The 22,279-nt window shown below is 37.9% G+C and overlaps 1 protein-coding gene across 1 annotated transcript in view; it reads right to left on the reverse strand.

Annotated features, from left to right (window-relative positions):
- agbl4 (AGBL carboxypeptidase 4) overlaps positions 1 to 21,942 on the reverse strand; it is a 335,409-nt gene extending 313,467 nt beyond the window's left edge. Inside the window, exons 1-2 of the mRNA XM_005920756.3 lie at positions 21,828 to 21,942; positions 20,444 to 20,566 (exon numbers count right to left, since the gene is read on the reverse strand). Coding sequence (XP_005920818.1) covers positions 20,444 to 20,566; positions 21,828 to 21,873 — 169 coding nt within the window. The 5' untranslated portion in view covers positions 21,874 to 21,942. The remainder of the gene's footprint in view (positions 1 to 20,443; positions 20,567 to 21,827) is intronic.
- Positions 21,943 to 22,279: the final 337 nt, after the last annotated feature.

Consider the following 22,279-nt stretch of genomic DNA (forward strand, 5'->3'; position numbering starts at 1 on the left):
CATCACCAGTGTTGAATGTGTTGTGTGAAGGGTGGATGACTGAATGTGTAAAGTAGAGATGGCCGATCCGATATTACGTATCGGTATCGGTCCGATACTGACCTAAATTACTGGATCGGATATCGGAGAAAAATAAAAAATGTAATCCGATCCATTAAATATCACGAAAGCACCTCACAAAACTTGCAACACGCCGTAACTCACCTCAGAACGTTAGCACGTCGGAGCAGTATGCATCACGTGATAGAGCGGCTGTGGCATGCGGGACCTGTCGGTGGTCTGGATAGCATTTGGAGCTTCGCTAGCAACCGGCATTTCATCTCCGACAAAGTTATCCCCGAGAGAAGTAAAGCAAGTGTGTAAGTCCATCTCTGAATGTTTGTAAAGCATTCCTGCGTTAAGCTTAACAGCGACTGCCTCTCCTCTGGCTGCTACTTCAATCTGAAACTGCTAATGATCAGCTGATCGGCTTTTCTGTCGCGAGTCCTCTCTTGTTTGTTTTTGGCCCACTTTGCACCAGAAAGAGGAAACCAGCGGCTGAACAACAGCAGCACGTTTAAGCTTGATAAGCTGTTGTTAGAATTTATTTAATATTACTTTCTACACCAGGATCTTTTTCTACGTAGCTGACGGCTGGTAACTGTGCAGGGGCGGATCTAGCAAAGTTTAGCCAGGGGGGCCGATAGGGCATGAACAGGGAAAAGGGGGCACAAAGACATACTTTTCTTTCTTATTCTCATTTAAAATGTCTAGCTTTTAATAAATAATTATCTGAATCTTACACCCAAAGTTTTAATTTGATGTAAAATGAATAGAAGTCAATTACTGTATATAGTGACTATTAAGTCTAATATATATACCCTAGTAAGCTATAGTACTTTTTCCTTTGGGAAGGTACCATCTGTGCAGTCTGCAATTTTGTTGAAGAAAGATGTTGAATCTATTTAATATTTCTTGAAAAATAATTGATTTCTGTGCATTTTTTTTCACACTGCATCAAATTAAGGTTGATTACGTCGATTAAGCATCATGAGGTGGAGCGTGAGGGGTGGTTCCCTATTTTTTATTTATTTATTTTTGTTGTTGCTGGGAGTTGGAACCCTATTAGTTAGGTTGCTTAATATTTACGCTAAGTACTCTTTAAAATACCAGAATAGGGAGGATGGTGTAGGTTTAAGTTTATTAGATTGATCAGTATTGCTGAACTATGAAATATTTTTTTTTTTGCATACAGGTATAACAGAATAGCTTTAGTGTAGTTGTTGTTTTAAACTTGAGTATGAACTTATACAAAATGCAGCAAGATATTTAAAAAAACAGTTTTGTTGATTAAAAAACACTATATCGGATTCATATCGGTATCGGCAGATATCCAAATTTATGATATCGGTATCGGACATAAAAAAGTGGTATCGTGCCATCTCTAGTGTAAAGCACTTTGGGGTCCTTGGGAACTAGTAAAGCGCTATACAAATACAGGCCAATTGACTGACCTTTCATTGTCAAGTAAGGCCCTAGTATTCCATGACAAATTAGGCCAATATAATGTTTTTGTTTGTATCTGGAGTTGACTTCAAGTGTGGAACTTGCATTTGGTTGCTTTTCACTGGAAGTCTCAATAATGTGGCCCAAACAGATGTTGGTACAAATGAAGGAGGCCAGCATTGAAAAACTAAAAGCCATCTGAAATTCACTCACCAGCTCAGCAAAAGGCCTGAAAGACCACTAAAGACAACTGAACCAGATGATTGCAGAATTCTTTGTTTCTTTCTTTGTTTATTCTTTTGTTAAGAAAAACCCTTTAGAACATCTAGACAGATCAAGACCAATCTTTAAGAGGTCGACATACAATGACCAAAGCCAACAAACAAGAATCAATCAATCAATCACATTTTCAGCAAGGTGCAAACTACTGTACAGGATACACTGAAGAACAGGAAGGCCAAATTTACCAACTTTAGCAGAAAATATCTAAGACAGCCTGTAGAGGTTTGGAGAAAATAATTGAACAGACGAAAACGAGTTTAACTTGTACCAGAACAACAAGAAGAGAAAAGCACGGAGAAGGAAAAGAACAGCTCACCAAAGCATGCCACCTTATCTGACCAACCTGAAGGAGGTAATGTTATGGCATGTATGGCTGCCAGTGGAACAGGGTTACTAGTATTTATTGATGATGTGCAAATAGATAATGAGCAAAAGGACACTGAGAATATTCTTCAATGGCTGAGTCAGTAAACTGATCTCAATCCAACAGAGCAGCTTTTCAGTTACTGAAGACACAACTGAATGCAGAGAGAACCACAGACAAGCAGCAATTAAATGTGGCGGCAGCACAAGCCTCGCAGAGCATCTTAAGAGAGGAAAGGCAGCGTTTGATGATGTCCATGAGTTTTCCAAGTCTTAATATTATGTTAGTTGGTTAGTTTGTCCAATTAACTTTAAACTTCTGAAAATAAGGAACTATGTAAAAAATGACTATTTTAAACAACTAAATAGTTACAAAGCAATAGTTTTTAAAACTGAAAGTTTGCACTTCAATCGCATCTTCACAAATATTTATGACGCTAATTTTATTAATGCTGAAAGTATCCCGTGGTTCAGCTGTTCAGCAAGTGTCTTTCTCTCTTCAACCCCTACTACTAACCTAAAAACTGGACTTACATATCTTCCATTCTATAACCCCCCAGTGGATGCTATTTGCATCTTGCAATAAATAGTTATATTTCACTATCTGTTGTGTCCACTTTGAGTCTTCAGGTACTGCTTGCCTACAATTACAGGCTTAAGTGTGTTTTATTTAATACAATAATGAACTGAATACATGGATTATTGTCATTTAACTTTAAATTATAAAAGATTTGATGAGCTTGATGTCTTCTACAGCAACACACACAAACGCACAACCACACAGGCAGGGTTTTTGTAAACATTATTGGAAATTATTTTGAATATAATCAGAAGATACAACAACACCAGGATAAGAGCAGACAATAAGAAAGGACAATAAGCGGAAAAAAAAAATCATATTGTTATGAGTCCATCTATGCTCCAGTGAGCTCCTCGTTTCAATATAGATGAAGAAAGCTGGGCCTGAGGACAGCAGTGAGATATGCAGGCAGCCCACACATATCTGATGATGTACAGGCCTGCCTGCACATTCTAAAGAGAACACATTTTCGAGCTAGCCTTTTATAATTGTATTTTTTCCCTTCCAAAAGGGCCTAGAGCTAGACTCATATGCTCCATCTGAAGCGGTTGGTGTAGTAATGGGTCATAGTGATGCATTCATACTGAGACTGGCTTAATTGTATTATCAATCTCATCCAGACAGTGCTTCAGCCCCACAGCTCTGGACATGCTACTGTCAAACTCTCTGCATTAGTATTGGGAAGTGAACCATGAAGAAGCAAAATCTTAACTTCATCTGTTTCTCAGGCTAAAAGAGTAAGTTAGCTAGTTGAATGATGTTTTTATCAGAATATGGCCACTGCCCTTCTTGGGTTCCCTTACTGTCATGTTCCCTCTGTCTAACCGTCACTATGTCACTTTTGCCTTCTCTGTATTTATCTTTCCCATATGGTGTGTAGTGAGTAAACGCAAGTCCGTTCCAATTTCATGCTATCTTTTAACAAGTTAATTATGTTGAGCCCTACAAAGACTGAAGGCAGACAGAGGGGGTGGCAGCAATGGCAAAGGGATAACTGCCCAGGTCATCTCTTTGTTGTTCTATCTTGTTTTGTGTCTCAAAGCACTCTCCCTCTCCTCTTTTCTCTCTTCTTTCTTTTCTTATTGTAGCCTCCTCCTTCTTTTCCTCTTCGTTAGTAATAGCTCTAGTGGTGGAGGAGGGTTTTGAGATAAAAAGCACTGGGAACTGAGGAGTCCTTTGCAAGCCTAAGGCAAGGAGAAGGTCAATAGGCCTGCTAAGAAGGGCTGTTATCATCTTGGTAACATGTTATCGGAGAGCCTGCAGTAGTGTTTATTTACAGTTATTGCTCCCTCTGGGTACACACTTCAACGCCTGGGGCTGATTGCTCTGTAATGAGTTAAGGAACACAGGGAGCCGATGCAAGAAAAGAAGGGAAACAAGAGAGGCAAGAAATCACTTGCCAAAAACCAATAGGTCAGCAAAAAATCAAGTATGAAGAGAGAACCATGGTCATTGAAAATGCAGGCCAAAAAAGGTGTGCCTGCCTCCAAAAACAGAGTTTTCTTCCAGTAAATGGCAGTAAATGGATCTTGACCTTAAGTTGATTGCATCGCTCTAAGAATGGACCGCTAACTGACTTGAAATAGTCAGTTTCTATCTGTAATGTCCTTCGCCAGGGCTGGGGTTTTTCTGTTTTACTTGCCAGATCATGCCACTGTTATGTGTGCTAATCATATAGGTCCATATTTAACAGGTTGAAAGGCAAAGTGGGGAGAGTCAACCCAGGGGTTGGCCATTTCAGGAAAGAGGATGTCTCCGGTGGTGTGTGAGTGGGTTTTTCTACACTTCTACACTACACTGAAAGTCAAATGAAATCTCTCATTATGGGCCAGCATTTCAGTCTAAGAATTAGACTAAGTGCAGCTACTGTCAAAAAGGACAGAAAATGAAAGACTGAAGAAGCAGGAAAGGCAGTGGTGAATACCATTCAAAAGGCTTGGATGAAGACCAAGGAATTTTTCAGGCACTGTATTTAACTATCAAGCAATTACAAGAAATTAATGAATATATCTAAATTAGTCAGATATTGAAAAATAAATATATAAGAAAATCATCTAAATACATTTTTTCTAGACTATACCATAAAAGCAAATCCATCCAGTGACAACCTAATCCCTTTTCATAGCATCGGATATGGGAGATTACAAGACATAATTAGGTAATTTCATTTAGACATAATTCATGAGAAGAGAAGAGCGCAGGGAGCTTTTTTGGGATGAAGTTTCTCCATCACAGCAGGAGGCTCTGGATGATGCCAACTTCATGATTCAGATATGATAACTGGAGTGAGCTGATGTAGAAAGGGAGGACTCAGAAACATATTTGCTTCTCAGCACTCAAGGGTGGTTACAGTCAAAACGAGCAGAATTGGACAGAAGCCTCGAGAACTGAAGCACTTGGAAATCGTCTAGTAACATGCTGATTGGGTCGCAGTTATTAAAATCAGATTCAAGTAATGATTAAAGCTATTTCAGTTCGTTTTTTTTGTATACTTACCATCACATTGTATAAAAAAGAGAACAATTCTAATAATTACAACAGACCCAATAACTTCAGAAGTGTCTCCAAGTACTGCTTAATTTCAAACATGTAAATGTGTTCTTCTCTTATAATCCTCTCCTATACCCTTAAGCTGATTTTGATATAGCTAATGACATCCAACACAATTTAAAGAGATTTAAAAATACACTAGTACAGACAGATGCCTCTTAAAAGTACACTCAATTATTTTTATGTGAACAATGGGTCAAATTTCTATACTTCAAGTTACAGGAGCCACTTATCACGAGGCTGCAGTTCCCTGTACCTTTATAAGTGTGTGTGTTAGTGTCTTACAGATCACTGTTTTGGTTTTACAGCCTGCAGCTTTATTACAACTTTATTATTAGTGAGTGACTGGTGAATTGGAAGGATTTAGCACGCCAAAAATATTTTCCTTCACAGTATGGTAAAGATCACAGTACTTGATTTGCATTCACTACATGAGAAGACCCCCTCAGATGTTTGGACAATGACACTGATGTTTTGGACTATGCATATTGAAGCTTCAACATTAGCCTTTTGAAGGCATCATGTTGGTGTTTGGAGCAAAAGTAAGCCTAATCTGAACAAGATTGCCTAATTTACCAGCTAATGCTGGTTAGCTTAGAATGCTCCATCCATAAACTACACTGCAAATTAATGCAAGACTAACATCCCATAAATATATACTAGAAGTTCATCTTCTGTGTGTTTATACACCAAGCATTTGCATTAGTCATTAAGTATTATTAATCCCTTGCTCTCTTCCACATTGTGTCTTTTGCCACGTTTCCCTCTCTTCACGCCCAACTGGTCGTGCGAGTTGTGTCCGCCTCTTCTGCCAGATGTGTCTTCCTCTTAAAAGGGAGTTGCACGCCACTGCAACCCCCTCTGGCCTCCGCTCCGTGGCTGCTGGGTGACCTCTCATTTGGGGCTCTACTCAGCTCTTCCCAGGAGGGTGGCACGGTTCCCCCCCTTTGGTGGTCCTCATACTCTGGGGCCTCTGGATGTCTGGGGCCTGGATCTCCTCCATACCTGCTTCATGCCCTGGGGGACGGGGCTATGGCTCCCCACACTCCCTAGCAGATCGTTACATGGAGAAACCTTTGGAATACAAGCCTGCTGATCCACACAGGTGTACACACGGGTGTTCACAGACGCGGACTACACCTTTCTTGGCTGCTGCCTCAAAGCACATTGTGCGCTGTCTATCTTGCGTGCTGCACAATAGCGTTTAATACTTAGCATCTACTGTTATCTACTGCTAGCTAGTTTATTGTGATGGTGCTGTTTTTATTATGTTGCTCTTTTTTGTTTGTTTTCTCTTCTGTTTTTTTTTCTCCATACAGGTGATCCAGGTGTTTTGTTTGTTTTTCTTTCTTTCTTCCCCCCTTTCTCACGTCTCTTCTCCCCTCTGTTTTTCTTTCTCTCCCTCTCTTTCTTTCATTCTTTCTCCCTGTCCTATCCCCCAGTCATGTCTGTCCCGTCTGTAGCAACCGAAAATAAAATAAAATAAATACATAATTATAATAAAGGTCAATCAAATGGACCAATATGGCAAGACCATGATGATCCACTTGGTAAAGCAAATCCACTTGGCATCTTTCTTGGCCTTGAGACAACAATTCTGATGGCTAAAGATCCAAACGGGACAAACTGTCACCTATTCATTGCTCATAAAGTGTCAGCTGATTGTTAGGGTTTTCTCTCTATTATTATTAGTATTATTATTATTATTATTATTATTGCTAAGCACCTTGAGGTAACTACTGTTGTAATTTGGTGCTATATACAAAAAATGTAATTGAATTAAAACCAAAACACAATTTTTGGAGGGTCTGTGCCACACAGCAAGCCATAACAATAGTACAATAATTCTACTCAAAAATTTGGCTGTCTTAAAAAGGCACCTACAGGGAGATTGCCAGATTACTGACTCCAATTAGCAGAGGAGCTTCTTGAAGACAGCAACTGGCTACAGATGGCTGTGCCGCGATACCCATAAATCAAAGTGGCAACAGCCCTACATCCCTCGACCAAGTGAAAAAGATAAATATAGAGCAGTCAAATTCAAAGTTCTGATCCAAGCAAATGCATAAATGCTTGCTAATGACACTGTCATCATAATCTTTATTCAGAACCACTACAAGTGAGGGATTGACACTAGCTGTTTTATAATGACCAAAAACATCATATTTTTTAGAGATTCCAGTGCGTTCACTAATAAGAGGTATTTGAAACGTCCATGGGGGAAACAATCCTGATAAGAGCATTTGGCCAAACAGCACTGGCCACAAGGAGTGCATTTTCTATACTGTTACTTTGAGCAGCAGACCTATGAGATAGCAGCCTGGATTTAAACCAAAATGTATTCTTTCAGAATGCTGCTCCTGTGAGTATTTCATCCTTCCACTGTATAACTATATTCTGAACATGAATTTGTGTTATCAAACAAACCCTGGCACATCAATGAAGCTCATCTCAGAGAGAGGTTTTCTAAATAAATCAGCAGAATAAATACAGGCAGCTTGAAAAACATGAAGTGGTAAAGCATTACAAATCCTTGCCATTTTCCCAAACTGTACCGTCTTGCCTTGGATGAAAAATGAGACGCCTGCTCTGAAACTGTGTTTATGGCGTTAGGAATTGCTTGGAAATGAATTACTGGATGAATCACCGGGGCCTTGTGCGCGAGAACCACTTGTGCAATGCAGAAATCTGGTTGCAGTAATGTTTACTTACGACACACTTGTATCACGACGCTAGAGGCAGGCCCTGAGCCAATGAATAGTGATGTTCCAAATATGTTTATAACACAAAATAGCCTAGAGCTGGATTTTAAAAACAACCACAAAGTGAAACCTGTTTGGGTCACACCACTTCCTTCAATGCAGATGAAGTAACAACGATGCAATTTTTAATGTTAAAAAGAAAAAACTTTATATAATATCAAATGTCTGAATATTCTTCCCTTCAGACTTTTCAAATCTCACAGCCACACCGTGAATACAGTTGATAATCAAATCCTTTTGTGACTCAAACTTTTACAAGTGTCCTACTGCTGCTAGCATTTGGTGACATTTTGAATAGATGTGCAAGGGGTGGGCTCTCCTATGTGCTGCTCAAATCAGAGCCATCAACAATTAACTCACAAAACGCTGAGGTTGTTTGTAGTACTTCCTGAGCAGCAAAACTGAGCCAATGTGTTCACTTAGTGATTAGACGTGGCCATATGCAACAGGCCCAAATGTCAGACGGGATTATCACTCTGCAATTCATTCAGTGTTACTGATACCACTTTGCATTGCAAAAACTCTGTCAAGCCTCAATGAAGCCATGTGTTCAAGGCAGATTTTTAGATTATTAGCATTTGTTCTGCTTAGAAAAAATAAAATACAGCAGAACACTGGCATGTTATCACCTTTAAATTAATATGCAAGGAGTTGTTGTTACCATATATAAAAGACAGCCAGTCACAGCTGCATTATAGTGGAGTTATCTGTGTGTGTGTCCATCTGTTTAAATCTACTGTTGCCTCTACTCAAACTAGAACCTTACTTTGTCTGCTGTTAGGTGCTTACAGTGGGATTTTGGCACTGTTTCTGATTAAAATAGCTGCCTGCTAACTCTAAAAACAACAGAGAGCCATGAGAATAACCTGAAGGAGCCAAATACAGATGACAAAACGAAAACAACAAGATAAAGCTGGGAGGTACTACAGAGAATGATCATACAGGTTATATATGGGGTTATCTTTACAAGTGAATCATTCAGACTGAACTATAAAGACCGGCTACTTTATTAGATACGCTGGGCCAGTACCGAGTTCGACCTTTGCTTTTATAACTGTCTAAGTTCTTTGTGGCATAGACTCAACATGGTTCTGGCCTGATAGCATCACACAAGTTGCTGCAGATTGTTCACCTGCACACCCATGATGCAAATATCTTATTGCGCTCCAGTACATCCCAAAGGTGCTCTACTGGATGAAGATCCAGTGGGTGTGAAGGCCATTTAAATATTGTGAACTCATCGCCATGTATATGAAATCGGTTTGAGATGATCTGAGCTTTGTGACACAGCACATTATCCTGCAAGGGGCAGTCATCAAAAGAATGGATGGATATACTGTGGTCATTCAAACAATGCTCAGTTATAACTAAGGGGCCTAAAATATGCAAAGAGAGTGCACACTATTACACACCAGCAGCTGGTATCATATAAGGGAGGACAGATCCATGTTCATGTAGTGTACGCCAAATTCTGGACTCTACTATCCAAATTTGGCAGCAGAAATCGATACTCATCAGATTGAGCAATGTTTTTCCAACCTTGTACTGTCCATTTGTGGTGCACCTCTATGAACTGCAGCCCCACTTTCCTGTTCTTAGCTGGCAGGAGTGGCACCTCTTGCAGTCTTCTGATGTTGTAGCCTATCTGCTTCAAACTTTGGCATGTTGCGCATACAGAGATGCTCTTCTTCATCTCTTGGTTGTAACGAGTGGTTATTTGAGTTACCTTTGCCTTCCCATCAGCCTGAAGCAGTCTGGCCATTCTCATCTGACCTCTGGCAACAACAAGGCATTTTCACAAAGAGAACTGCTTTTCAGTGGATATTTTCTCTTTTTCTGAAAATTCTCTATAAACCCTAGAAATGGTTGTGTGGGAAAATCACAGTCGTTTCTGAAATATAAAGAAATACATTCAAAGTCATTTTAAATTCTTCCTCATTCTGATGAGGAAGAAATTGGTTTGAACTTCAGCAGGTCATCTTGACCATGTCTACATGTCTAAACGTATCAGCTTGCTGCAACATGACTGTCCGATTAGTCATTTGAATTAACAAGCAGCTGAACAGGTGTACCAAATGAAGAAAGTGCATTATTTGATACATCGTGGACACTTAACACAGGGTCAAGCCAATGTAACCCAACCCCAATTCATATTGCATGACGTTTTTCAAAAAGAGAAATAAAAGGTATTATATATAGCTGAAGAAAATCTCAGAATATGACAATAAAACAAGAAGTAACAATAAAGAGTAATTTCTTAGGGATACAAATGGCCAATAAATAGCATAAATCAAAAGCAATGGTCTTGCCAACAGTCCCAAGACAACTCAAATTTATCTCCATACTCTGCGCCTGACTTAAAAGAAAGAGAGAGGAGAGAGAACTGCTAAAAGGGAAAACTGGAGAGGCCATTTAGTGATTTGAGCAGTGAAGCTTCTCCGCTGCCAAGGACATGTAAGAGAGACAGAGAGACTGGGAGTGCCTCTCAATACATCAGATGTCAGGAGTGCTCCCTCCTACTCAGACAAATAGATCTTCTTTTGGAAAGCCCATAAGAGAGAGCATTCTAAGGTCGGCGAGCTATAGAAAAGTAAAAAAAATCTAGCCATTAAAAGGCCATATGACAGCACAAAGCTCATGTGTGTGGAGTTAAGTGTCAAACAAATTCTGAATTAGGCTCATGCTGATTACAAGTAAAAAGGCATTAACAAAAATTATATATTTTTGTTCCCCCCTGGGCTGCTTCTCCCTCCGGATTGTTTCATCAGAGAGGCAGAAGAGGTGAAGGAGAGAGCTGCATACTGCAGCAAACTCAGGCCTCTCCAAACCACTCGTTCTGAGCATCTGGCTTGATTGTAAAAACGTTTCCCTCTTCTTTAATCAATGGAAACTCAACTATCCTGATTCATGGGGCACTCTGGAGTATATAAATATCTTCTGACAAGCTTGACTGCATTCCCCCCTTGACTGGCTACAGACCCCCAGCCACCCCACCCCCAAGTGTTCATATTTTTCTTTCCTTCTGTAGTACCTTATTTCTCATGCTTTTTCCGACCATCTCTTTTTGATCTCTGTCTTCTGAATTTTGCTTTAGTCGGGACTCTAATCAATCATTTTTCAGAGGGTCGCTGCAACTGCGACATGACAGTTTCTGGGAGAAGATAAGGCCAGACAAATTAAACACACTGCTGAGTGCTGGAAGAAAAGAAAAATACACTTGAAGCAAAATGAGATAAGCCAACCTACATAAGCAGTGACTAAAGGGACTGTTTTTTCCATGTTATCTTACTACCGATCTCCTTACAGACATTTATTTATTTACTATTGTTTTCTCATTTAAAACAAATAAGAGAAAGTCTTTGTTTATCAATTATTAATAATGGGTTATTTATAATCTAGAGTAAATCCATGAAGAGGTTGTAGATATTTCATCAAAGCAGTAATGTCAGGGTTGGAAACCTTAATTTATACAGTAATGATCATCTGGGCAGTAAATATTTATTGCTGATGACTAACAGCTAATGAATGTGTAAAAATATAACAAAATATCATTTCAGCTCAGACTAGACTTTTTTATGTCAGTGTATCAATCCAACCCGCTCTGCATTGGAAAATAAGGGAAAATTACTTATTATCCATCACTGCACATGAGCCAAATTAACCTAATGTGTGCCCAGAAGAATAGCAACACCCTAAATATTAATTTGGCGTGAGCTCTCCTGGAAAATATAAATAGCACATTTTGTATTGCTCAGAGTAATAGACTTAAAACTGTTGAAGATTATTGCTATTACTATTACTTACTCATCACCTCTGCTCAATGTTTCATGGTAAACATTAATGCTTACCATGTTTACCTTGAAACTGATATGGTGTCAAAACTAATTCTAACGACTACTAATATTGTTTTACACCTAAGTAGAATTAACAAGATAATTATTATTAAGAATCTGTGTCGGTAATTAACGATCCGCACACTGCACCACTCTAAATTATATTGCTAATCGGTTATTATGAAACAGTGTGTTTCAGATGTTTTTGCAGAGTAACGTGAAAGTAACGCATAGTATAACATAAGTATATGAGTCGTATAACAAATGTCTTGTAACGTACTATATTATTTTTAAGAAAAGTGTTCTGTGTAATATATGTAATAACTTTTTACTTTACTTTTTTTGAGTAATGACCCGACACTGATCACACCAAAGAGGGGGAATACTTCCAATGTGCACAAACATTTGACGACGCAGCATGTAGTTAATTTGCAAGAATGGAGCTGATAAGAATCGATAATGAATCAGAATCACAAATTCTTATCAATTCCCATCCCTACCTGCTCTTTATCAGACGTTGAAACACAAGGCAGGACCATCTTAAATCCCCTGTGAACAGTCACATGACCACAACATGTCATAACATCCAATCAGGAACCAGATCTTTTATAGGACAAAAAATTTGCGACAGAAACATAAAAATATGTCTCCACAAAAAAATAAATAAATAAATAAACAAAAAACAAAACATAATCCATAACATGCTGAAGTTCAAAACAAGTAATATCTAACATTTGAAATGAATGCAGTTGATCAGACAAATAAAAAAATTGCTATATCATCTTATATAGTGTCTGTCAAGTAAAACATTATTATTAAGAAATATATACACAAAATACAATATCAAAGCTCTTAATAAGACACTACACTGCCGTCCGGTATTCCCGTCATCAAGTCTAAAGGGGCGCTTGCATTATTAGATGCAGTAAATACAATATGACCCTCAACTGAAAACACATGAATCCATAAGAAATACACTGAAAAACTGAACATATAATATAACACTGAAATACAAGGAGTCATAAAAAAGGACAAAGTCCATTTCTTCGTTAAGACTTTTTGTAGCTAAATCTCTAGAGTGAAAATCCAATAAAGTTCACGCTGTAAAAGTTAAGTATTAATGCCCGCTTCTCTTTTTGCAAGCTGTACATGCTCAATGCCAATATAACTAAGACAAGACACATTGTGATTCATACGCTTAAAGTGGTGGGAAACCGGACTTTTCTGATCACGATTTCCAATAACACATCTATGTTCGGAAATAATATTTTTCAGAGGTCTGGATGTTTTACCGATATATGCCAACCCACAAGGACATTTAAGCATTTTTATCACATTACTGGTTTTACATTAAATTATTCCTTTAATTGAAAAAGTCTTGCTTGTGTCCGGATGATATAAAATCTTTGTTTTACAAGTAAAATGACATTGCTGACCATCATTGCATTTATAGTTCCTGAGGTAAAAACGCGCCAGTATCTGTTAACAATGGTGGCCATATCTTTAGTCAAAAGTGAATTTTGAATAGCACATTGAATTGCTTTCTTTTAATTCAAGTATTAGGGATATAATATGTATAAACGAACTATTACGAGTAGAAATCAGCATTGTAATTGGGTTTTAATGATCAGAAGCTTGTTTTAAAAACTCATATTTCTAACATTTTTTAAAAATCTTTGTTCTAAATGTCCTATTTAGTCTTCAAAAGTCACTATTAGAGCTAAATAAGCAACATATGCAGTAGACCTGAGGCACAGGAACACTTCTTTTTTTAAAAATGCTGGATGATATGAACGTAATGAATATCTATCTGTAGCTTCTCTGTACAAAGTGGTGCACGAGAGTTCGATAAGATATTCATTATTTATCTAACTGGAAGTTAATACACAGTCATGTGAAAAAGACTTGTTGTTTGTAAAAAACTAAGGACACGCTTACTGCTTTCACATGAATTAAGAGGGTAAGTAGCACCCAGGCGCAACTAATCAAATGCACTTTAACGGATCATCAGAAAGTGTGATCAGCTCTGTAAAAGTAGAAGTTTTGGACATTTTTGTTTTGTCTGGTGCATTCAGGTGTGTCTTAACACAGCAACACAATCTCCCTAAGAGAACACATCCCATCAAAGTCAGCCCAAGGTCAGACCATGTAATCCTTAGGGAAACTGCAATAAAAAAACACATGAGCTACATCTCAGACCCTACAGGCATCAGTTAGCATGTTAAGGTTCATGACAGCACAATAAGAAGAAGACTGATCAAGTATGTCTTGTATGGAAGGACTGCCAAAAGAAAAGTCTTCTCTCTAACAAAGAAGAAAAACAAAAACACAAGAGTTGCATCTGAACAAACCACAAGGATTCTGGAACAATTTCCTCTGGACAGATGAGACAAAAATGGAGACATTTGGTCATAATGCACAACCACACATATAGGCACAAACACCTCATACCAGCTATTAGCACTGTCGTGCCACCAGAGAAATTTGTTCAACAGCTCGGCCACCAGCAGGTCATCCAACAAGACCTGCGTAGACCGGGTAGGCCAGGTCCTTCGAAGGATACAGCACCTGAATTTGGACACAGCCAAAGATTCCAAGCACTTCAGCAAATCTACAACCATGGCTGAAAAAGAAAATAATCCAGGTGGTGATGTCACAGTTCAGACCTCAGTCCAGTTTAAATGCTTTGGTGGGACATTAAGAGAGCTGTGCCTGCAAACTTAAAAAAACTGAACATTGTAGCAAATCCCTTCGCAACGAGGTGACACACCGATAAAGTCATAGAGAAAATTATTACCATGAGTCAGTGTGTAATTTTTTACTTTCATAGTCTAACAAGCTGTTACATTATTTACGAATCAGGTTAATTACTCAGGCTCAGGAAACACTATGACTTCAAACAGTATCTGACAGCCTTGACTATTTTGGTTGTAGTACGATATGGACATAGCAGTTCGACAATATCTGTTCTCCAGTCTGCAATATAAGTTGGATTGTATTGAGTGAATTGACTGTAAAGTCTATGAGTTGTCTTTATCAATAGACCCCATTAAACACTTGTCACCGCTGGGGAATTTCTTTGACCATGCAAGCCATTGTCAGCAGAGAGCGGTCGGTCTAATCAATGAGTGCTTAATTATATCTGGTGCATGGTCCAGAGGTGCAGTAAAACAATAGGCCTGCGCTGTCAGTGTCGTTCTTTGTACAGACAGATGGCTCTTTAGTCAGCGACATTGTGAGGATGCATTCACAAAAGAATTTTTGGGCTAAAAATGTCAACAGTTGGAGCGTGTGACAAGACAAGATAAGAATGTCATTTGGATTTCACTCTAAAAACAATTAGACTTCTTTTATCACTTTCACGAATCTCTGCCATTTGACACAATACACAACAATAGGCCAGAGCTTAAATGTTTACAGATTAGCAAAATCTTCTATTTCCTACTGTACTACATTAAAAAAAAGATCTCAGTAAGTAAAACTCTAAGTTTACATGGGTGTTAATAACACTGGGCAAATTATACAATCCAAAACGTTCAACAAAACCAGTGAGAATGAAAATAGCCACAGTGTTCAAGTTGTACTGTACCAAACACTGAGAGAACTGTCATGCTCATTTTTTAGGCATAGTACAGTAAAAGGCATTTAATGGTTTATAATGACTCTGTGTCAAAGGGCCTGTTGACTGAGACACACTGTATGTAAATCTGTAGGCCATCACTGACTTGATCAGCACAGCACAGACAACAAAGTGAATTAAGCCTCATCTAAATGTAAATTAGGTTTTATACCTTTGGCAAACAGCTTACATAACCAGTGTCTGTTTTAATAAACCAATTAGATTTTATTCTATGCTATATGAAGACGAGAAAATAAAAGCTGTGCTTTATGGAAATGCACATGGGATGCAGATAGCATCAGGAGTCGGGCAAAGATCCTTCCTATAGGTATGCATCATTTTCACATGAAAACATGTGCTTGAAATACTGACTATTCAATCTAGTCTGAGAGAAGTAAAACAGACACAGACTGTCATAAAAGGCCCATTCAATTGCCTTGAGAAATGAACATGTGTGGCAGGAGCTTACATATTTGTCTCCAATTTCCTCTCCCTCACTCGTATCACAAATATCAGACTGAATATATGAAACCAGAAGCTCATTTTACATTCTTCACTTATGCAACCTGTCTTATAAAGTTTGAGCAGAGGTACAACATTTACTGTAAACACAATATGGCAGGTATTCTCAGGTTAGATGAACCTACACTTGTGCTGCTGTTCAACATCTTTAATACAATTAAAGAATGAGGGAACAAATTTTGCTCTTTCACAATTTAACTGCATGTACTTTCTTTACCACAACATTTACATTTTTATCCAAGGATTGTTTTTTTAAAGTTAATCTGTGCAGTCTTATGTTCAGAAATATTATAAATAAGAACTCTCCTAATGCAAGTTTCCACTTAATAAAAATACATTAAAAACAAAGTAACTTAGGGTAACTCTGGGTAATTAGTGTATTTATCTGATTAAGAGAGGGGCAAAGAGAACTCTTCCTCTGATAAATTTATAGAAATTTCTATTTCTATTTCTTAACTCATGTTTAATTTTGTCCTCAGGAAAAACTCAGAACAAGTTAAACAAACAAAAAGAAATTAAGAAAATGCCAAAATTTCTCCTTTTTATTTTGTTAAATTTTAATTAAGAATTTAGAATTAAGAAGTAATATTATCTTCAGTAAAGAGAGTGGTACTTTGTTTGCAGCACATTTATTTTTACTATGGTAAATGATGAAAACAAACATATGAACAGCAAGAAGTGCTATTGTAGACAAATACATAGATTTGAGATGGAGTACAACTTGTGGAAAAATATGCACATGTAAAGAATTCTGTAAAAAGCAAAATTACAAACTGTGAAGTGGAACTTTAAAGCAATGCTGTTAAAACCAGTAGTGTTTAAATGAAACAGCAACAGGGCATTAATTTGAGAATATCTGGCAAATATCAATTTATTCCATATTCTAACTTTAGTAATGCATTTACTGGAAAGAGATTAATATCAATTCCATAAATCATTCAGGAGATAAATCCGGAGCCACAGACATGTATATGTTAGCTGATCCCTGTGAGGGAGCTCAGCACCCATTAATCAATGTCTGAGCTCCTCTGGCCATGTCATCTGGGGGAAAAAAAAGGCAAATTTATAAAAAGGGCAATTACCACACTGATATTGCAGAAAAATCCTCCTAATATAACCCTCTACTACTACACATTTGTACTTTCCTTCACATATGAGTCTGATAAGGTTTATCTATCCCACTATATGTCTATAAAAGATTGTCTTTCCTCTTGTGAATAAGCCTAACCCAACTTAATTGTTAGTAATCCACTGACCTCCAGGTTGTTGAAAAAGTGCATCAGAGAATCAACGCTGGAGAACAACACTGACACTGACACCAAAGTCAGACAACAGAAAGTAAACAGGGAGAAGTTAAAGCTCATCTGAGTCTGCAGAAACCAAAATGGGCTTATCTGTGGAAATATGAAATCTGAGCACCATCTGAACCTAATCTCCACACAGCGATTCAGTCCCAAAGAGAGCCTGCTGGTTCCCTGATTTATTCTGCCTACTTGGTGCTTGAGTGTTAGCCTGCTTGTGGGTCTAACCAGCCGACCTTGTCGGTGCTGAAAACATGCAGTTCTTCATTTTCGTTTTAATGCCACTCCACTAGCAGAAAGCAAGGCCATTAACAAAGGAATCTGGAGCATATTTAACTTCATCTTACTTTATGCGTACAGCAGCCTCAATTCAATTATATAATTGATTTTTTTTTCAATCAAACTATGAAAATTAATTGTGGAAAATAATCAACACTACAAGTGGCTATCTTTCTTCTGACCTACACAAAATACCTAGCTGGATTTCCTCCACAACAAATGCGACACTGCTGAGGGGAAGCAAACAGACTGCTATCACAGTACCACCACAATACCACATAGCTGTACCATGTGTGAGTCAATGTCAGAAAAAACTACATGGCGTGCTCCTAAGTCCAGCTTCAGACTTCAGATACATCGCTGTTGACACAAGAAGAAAATGAAAATGATTTGAACCAATGAACCAATATCAGTTAAGCAACTAAAGGTAAACAGAGTTAAATTTAACATTTGTCTATTATATTTTTATGATTTGTTGGGTTTTTGTTATACCAACTTTTTTACCTTCTTTTTATATTTGCAATTCACAGTAAATGATAACAGCAGGTACATTAGCATACGTTAGCTAACTAAGCAGTTGTATCTTGTGTCTAAAAAACAAGAATCTTAAAAAACGCGCAATTTAATGGCGTTTTGGCCCAACATGAGTCAATTAAGACCCAAAATAATAAACAATATTCCTGCGGTAATCATAGCAGAGAGTTCGTTAACTACCTCAGATTCAGAGAAAATAATATACTGATAAAAGCTTCCTGCAGCTCCCTGGTGGTTTGTTACTTTCCATTTCATGCTAGGGAAAAGATCATTATTGTTCCACGCTTTTCACAGCAGAGCTCGAATAGGTTGTCAAATCCCTATTAAATACAACTTAACCTAATTAATTTGTTTAGTTTAGTTTTGTGATGTGTTGGAATGTAAATCTTTTAAGAGAGATCTTTAAGTTGATATGCCTTTATAAGTATGTCTGTCCAGGTATCGGTTTGCCCTCTTGTGGATGTAACGCAATATATAAATGGTTCGGTCCTGTGTGGGCAGAGGTTTGAACAAATAATTAAATTTGAACAAGAGCCAATGAGGTATTCTGCAAAATGTGCATTGTAAAACATTTGTATTTTATCGTGTATATAGAGAATGAGTAAATGTTTGAACAACAGCACTATATTTTTTACAAGCCTACATACTACGTGCATATATATCCACATTTAAGCATGAGCTATACACGTTATCTAGAATGTAACAGCACAACGGCCTCTATTTTAAAATTCCTGGGCTAACTACTATTTTTGCCTAGTAAATATTTTAAAATCCCAGAAACTTTTATATAAAAGTGTAAGAATGAGGACTTGTCCCTATTAATGGTGCGGATGGTGTCCAGAGATCTGTTTTTACATTCTGTGCTCTCTGGTCATGCCTCTGTCAGCAATGACCAGATTGTTCAAATATGTGGGTTCAGTTTAGAAAATGAAATAAAAATGTAGCTAAATGCAATATAATGTGCATACATAGTAGTTGTGTATAAAAAGGGAAACGCCAGCAACTTCTGAAAAAAAAAATTAAAAGTGGAGCATCTTTTGTGTCTAAAGCTCTGTGGTGTGTTTGACTGCTTAAACAAAGAGACTGCTGTGCTGAATATGCTGCTTTAATGCAGCCTCGGTAAAAACTAAAAATGTGACTGTCTCCCATAAAATTAAGGTAACACTTACTACTGTTAACAACACGAGTCTGTAGTTATTATTGCATCTTGGAACTTCTTTAAGTCTTCCAAATTAGTGCTAGGGCAAGCAGAAATCACAGCTTCATCAGGAGATTGCAGTCAAACACGCAAATCAAATTGATTCTCAACTGCTAGATAAGGAAAAACAAGGCAGGGGGAAAAAACAGAGTGCAACAGGGTTGTTGCCCAGTTTACTGTGAAAAGATTTCAGGGATCAATAGTACCAGCATCTCATCCACTTTCACAACAACAACAAAAAAAATTTCTGAACTGTGAGGACCCTGTGTATGGATAAAAAGTTTTAGAAAACAATTTCAGACAAACGAAATGGAAGATAACAGACGGGATGATGTAGAGATCGCAGGTTTAGTTTATGCTCTCGCTGACACACACATGGAGACACTAAGGGAGCAAAGCCACATTGCAGACAATCTAGGTGATGTAACAAACACAAACTTTTTTGTTAAAACTTGCAAGCTCAATTAAAAAGGTAGCAAATACTGTGTTCTGACCACAACCACGCTCCAGCCCAGGAACATAAATAACTGATGTCATAGGTTGCCTCTTTGTCTATCGAGTTTTTTTATTATTGTTTAAAAAATTTAGATTCAGCTATGGAAATACAAAGCGAGGGCAAATATACAAGATGCTAGCTAACAATGGACAGAGGCATGTCAGATTTAAAATTGTTTTAAACTACAAATATTAAGATCACATAACAAAAGAATTGTACAAATGTATAAACAGCATCTAGCTAAAGCTGACCCACTGATTGCTTTTGGGTAACTACAGTCAGTGTGCTAGGGCAGCAGTGACAACCAATAATATTCGGCTTCAACACAGGTCTTATGACAGTACGATATTATCTAACAATAGATTTTTTTCAAATGTCAGCATATATACCCACCCTTCACTGGGAACCTGGGTTGCATGGAGAAGAAGGGATTGTTGTGATTTGGTCACTGTGCTTGCAGGATGTGGGTAGCTGTCAGTACAGCATCTGATCTAACAATTATCAATTATCTGACTTTTCTGTTAAACAAATCTGCTTAAAAAAAGTGTCAGCCAGCATGAGAAAGTCTTGCTTTTCCATCCAAGTGTGCACCCTGTAATTATGTCTAAAGGTTAAATATTGTGTTTTGCAGTTACTCACCACTTTCAAAGCATGCATCAAAAACCAGATGTCCTTTTCGTGGAATTCCTGAGTATCCTGGTGGGCTCACCATCAGCTTGTTTACGTTGCCCACCAAGGCATCCTCTCCCCCAGCTTCACGGCCTAAAGAACAAGTGCAAAATGTAGAGTTTAACTTTACTCAAAGGAGTCTCCGACCACTGTGTGTAAACCCTTAGTTCCCAGGTGTATATGAAAATTTCATATAATATAATACAGTTGTTGTTATTAAAGTAAGGACAGGTATTTACTCCAATAGAAAAAAGAAATGGTTCCTTTTTTTATATGTTGTTGTCATGTTGACTTTTGTTAGAATGAAAAAGGAGACACACACACCAAGTCTATAAAAAAATACAAGATATAAGGATAGGGATAACTAATTCACATAATGTTGTTGTTACATGTGAAGCGCCACAACATCAACAGTATAAGAAGTGTTGATTTTATATATTTTATTGGTATTAGTAATTAGCACTAAGTGGTAATTAGGCTGTTCATTTCAACAGACAATTTCAACACATGGTTACTTTTCCTTGAACAAGTGAAGTACAACTGGACTTTTAATAAGTTAATACCGTAACTCATTTCCATTTTTTACGCCGTTGCTCGTTAATAAAATAGTAGTATATTTAGTTTAGATCTTTAAAATTAAAACAATCAATAAAGCTGCGTTTTGTACAAATATGCAAACAACAATAATCAGGAAGGTGGCAAAGACTTTTTTTTCACAACTGTGGAGTCCAAAGATGGTAATTAATAAAATAAAATAAAATAAAAAGCGTAAGTGAACTATGATAAACATGATAAAACCCCTGCCACAACAAATATTATTATTGGTTTAAATGTGCGTTTTGTTTGTTTAATCCTCCCCCCATTACAGTGGCGTGTACCACTTGTTAAGAACTGCTCATTTACGGTAGCTTTCATTTAGAAGGATAACAGACAAACACCGGTTTTAATCACCAAGAGAAAACTTCAGATACAACGGAAAGCTAATTAGCTCCACACCAGCTCACTGCAGTCTGAGTAACAAAGCTAGCTAACACAATTTAACAAACAGTCTGCTCGGCTATGCAGCGGTTAACTTGTCATGGCAGCAATTATCTAAACGCACATGTAGCTCATAATATGGTTGAATAAAGTCAACAGCAGCACAGCTAGCTCACGCTTGCTGGTGACAGGACTGTGTTTACATTTGTGCACCTGCTAGCTAGGAGGTTAACACGCTTAACGTTAGCGTCCATAAAAAGAGACGTAGCGAGCCAGTCACGCGCGCATATTATTGTGAGATAACGGGCTATCACGCGCTTCCCTCTGTTTGTATAGCGATGAACGGGTTGCCGTGTTAAAGCTCATATTTACACACCAGCGTCGACATCGCTAACAGTGTTCTCCTCCATCTTCCTCTCCATCTGCTACAAAGCAGCCGACGCTCTCTGGGAGTTACCACGGCAACGGAGCAAAAGGAAGCGGGAGAGGCGCTGCAACCTTCATCAGGGAGCCGCTGCACAGAAGACACCCAAGAAATCGGTTCTCCCGGGCAATGAGTAAGTAATAAACCCGGTGTTTGATTATGTTTGTTTAGTGGTTACAAAAATCATTAAATATTGAAAGTAAGCTGTGATTTATCAAAGCATGGTTGGTTCAGGACAAACAAAAAACTGCAACTCTGAAAAGGTCACTCACAGAATTTCAAGTTAGTAAGAAAGGAAGTGAAGTTTGTGACTTTTGTTCTTGAGAAGGACTGTATACGCAAAGTGTTTTACAATATAAACTAAAATACATGGATAAAACCAAACATGCACAGGTGGGTCCAAA

Source organism: Haplochromis burtoni, unplaced genomic scaffold (assembly GCF_018398535.1).
Source record: "Haplochromis burtoni strain Fernald_Lab_line unplaced genomic scaffold, NCSU_Asbu1 Contig_42, whole genome shotgun sequence".
In the NCBI taxonomy this organism is placed as follows: Eukaryota; Metazoa; Chordata; class Actinopteri; order Cichliformes; family Cichlidae; genus Haplochromis; species Haplochromis burtoni.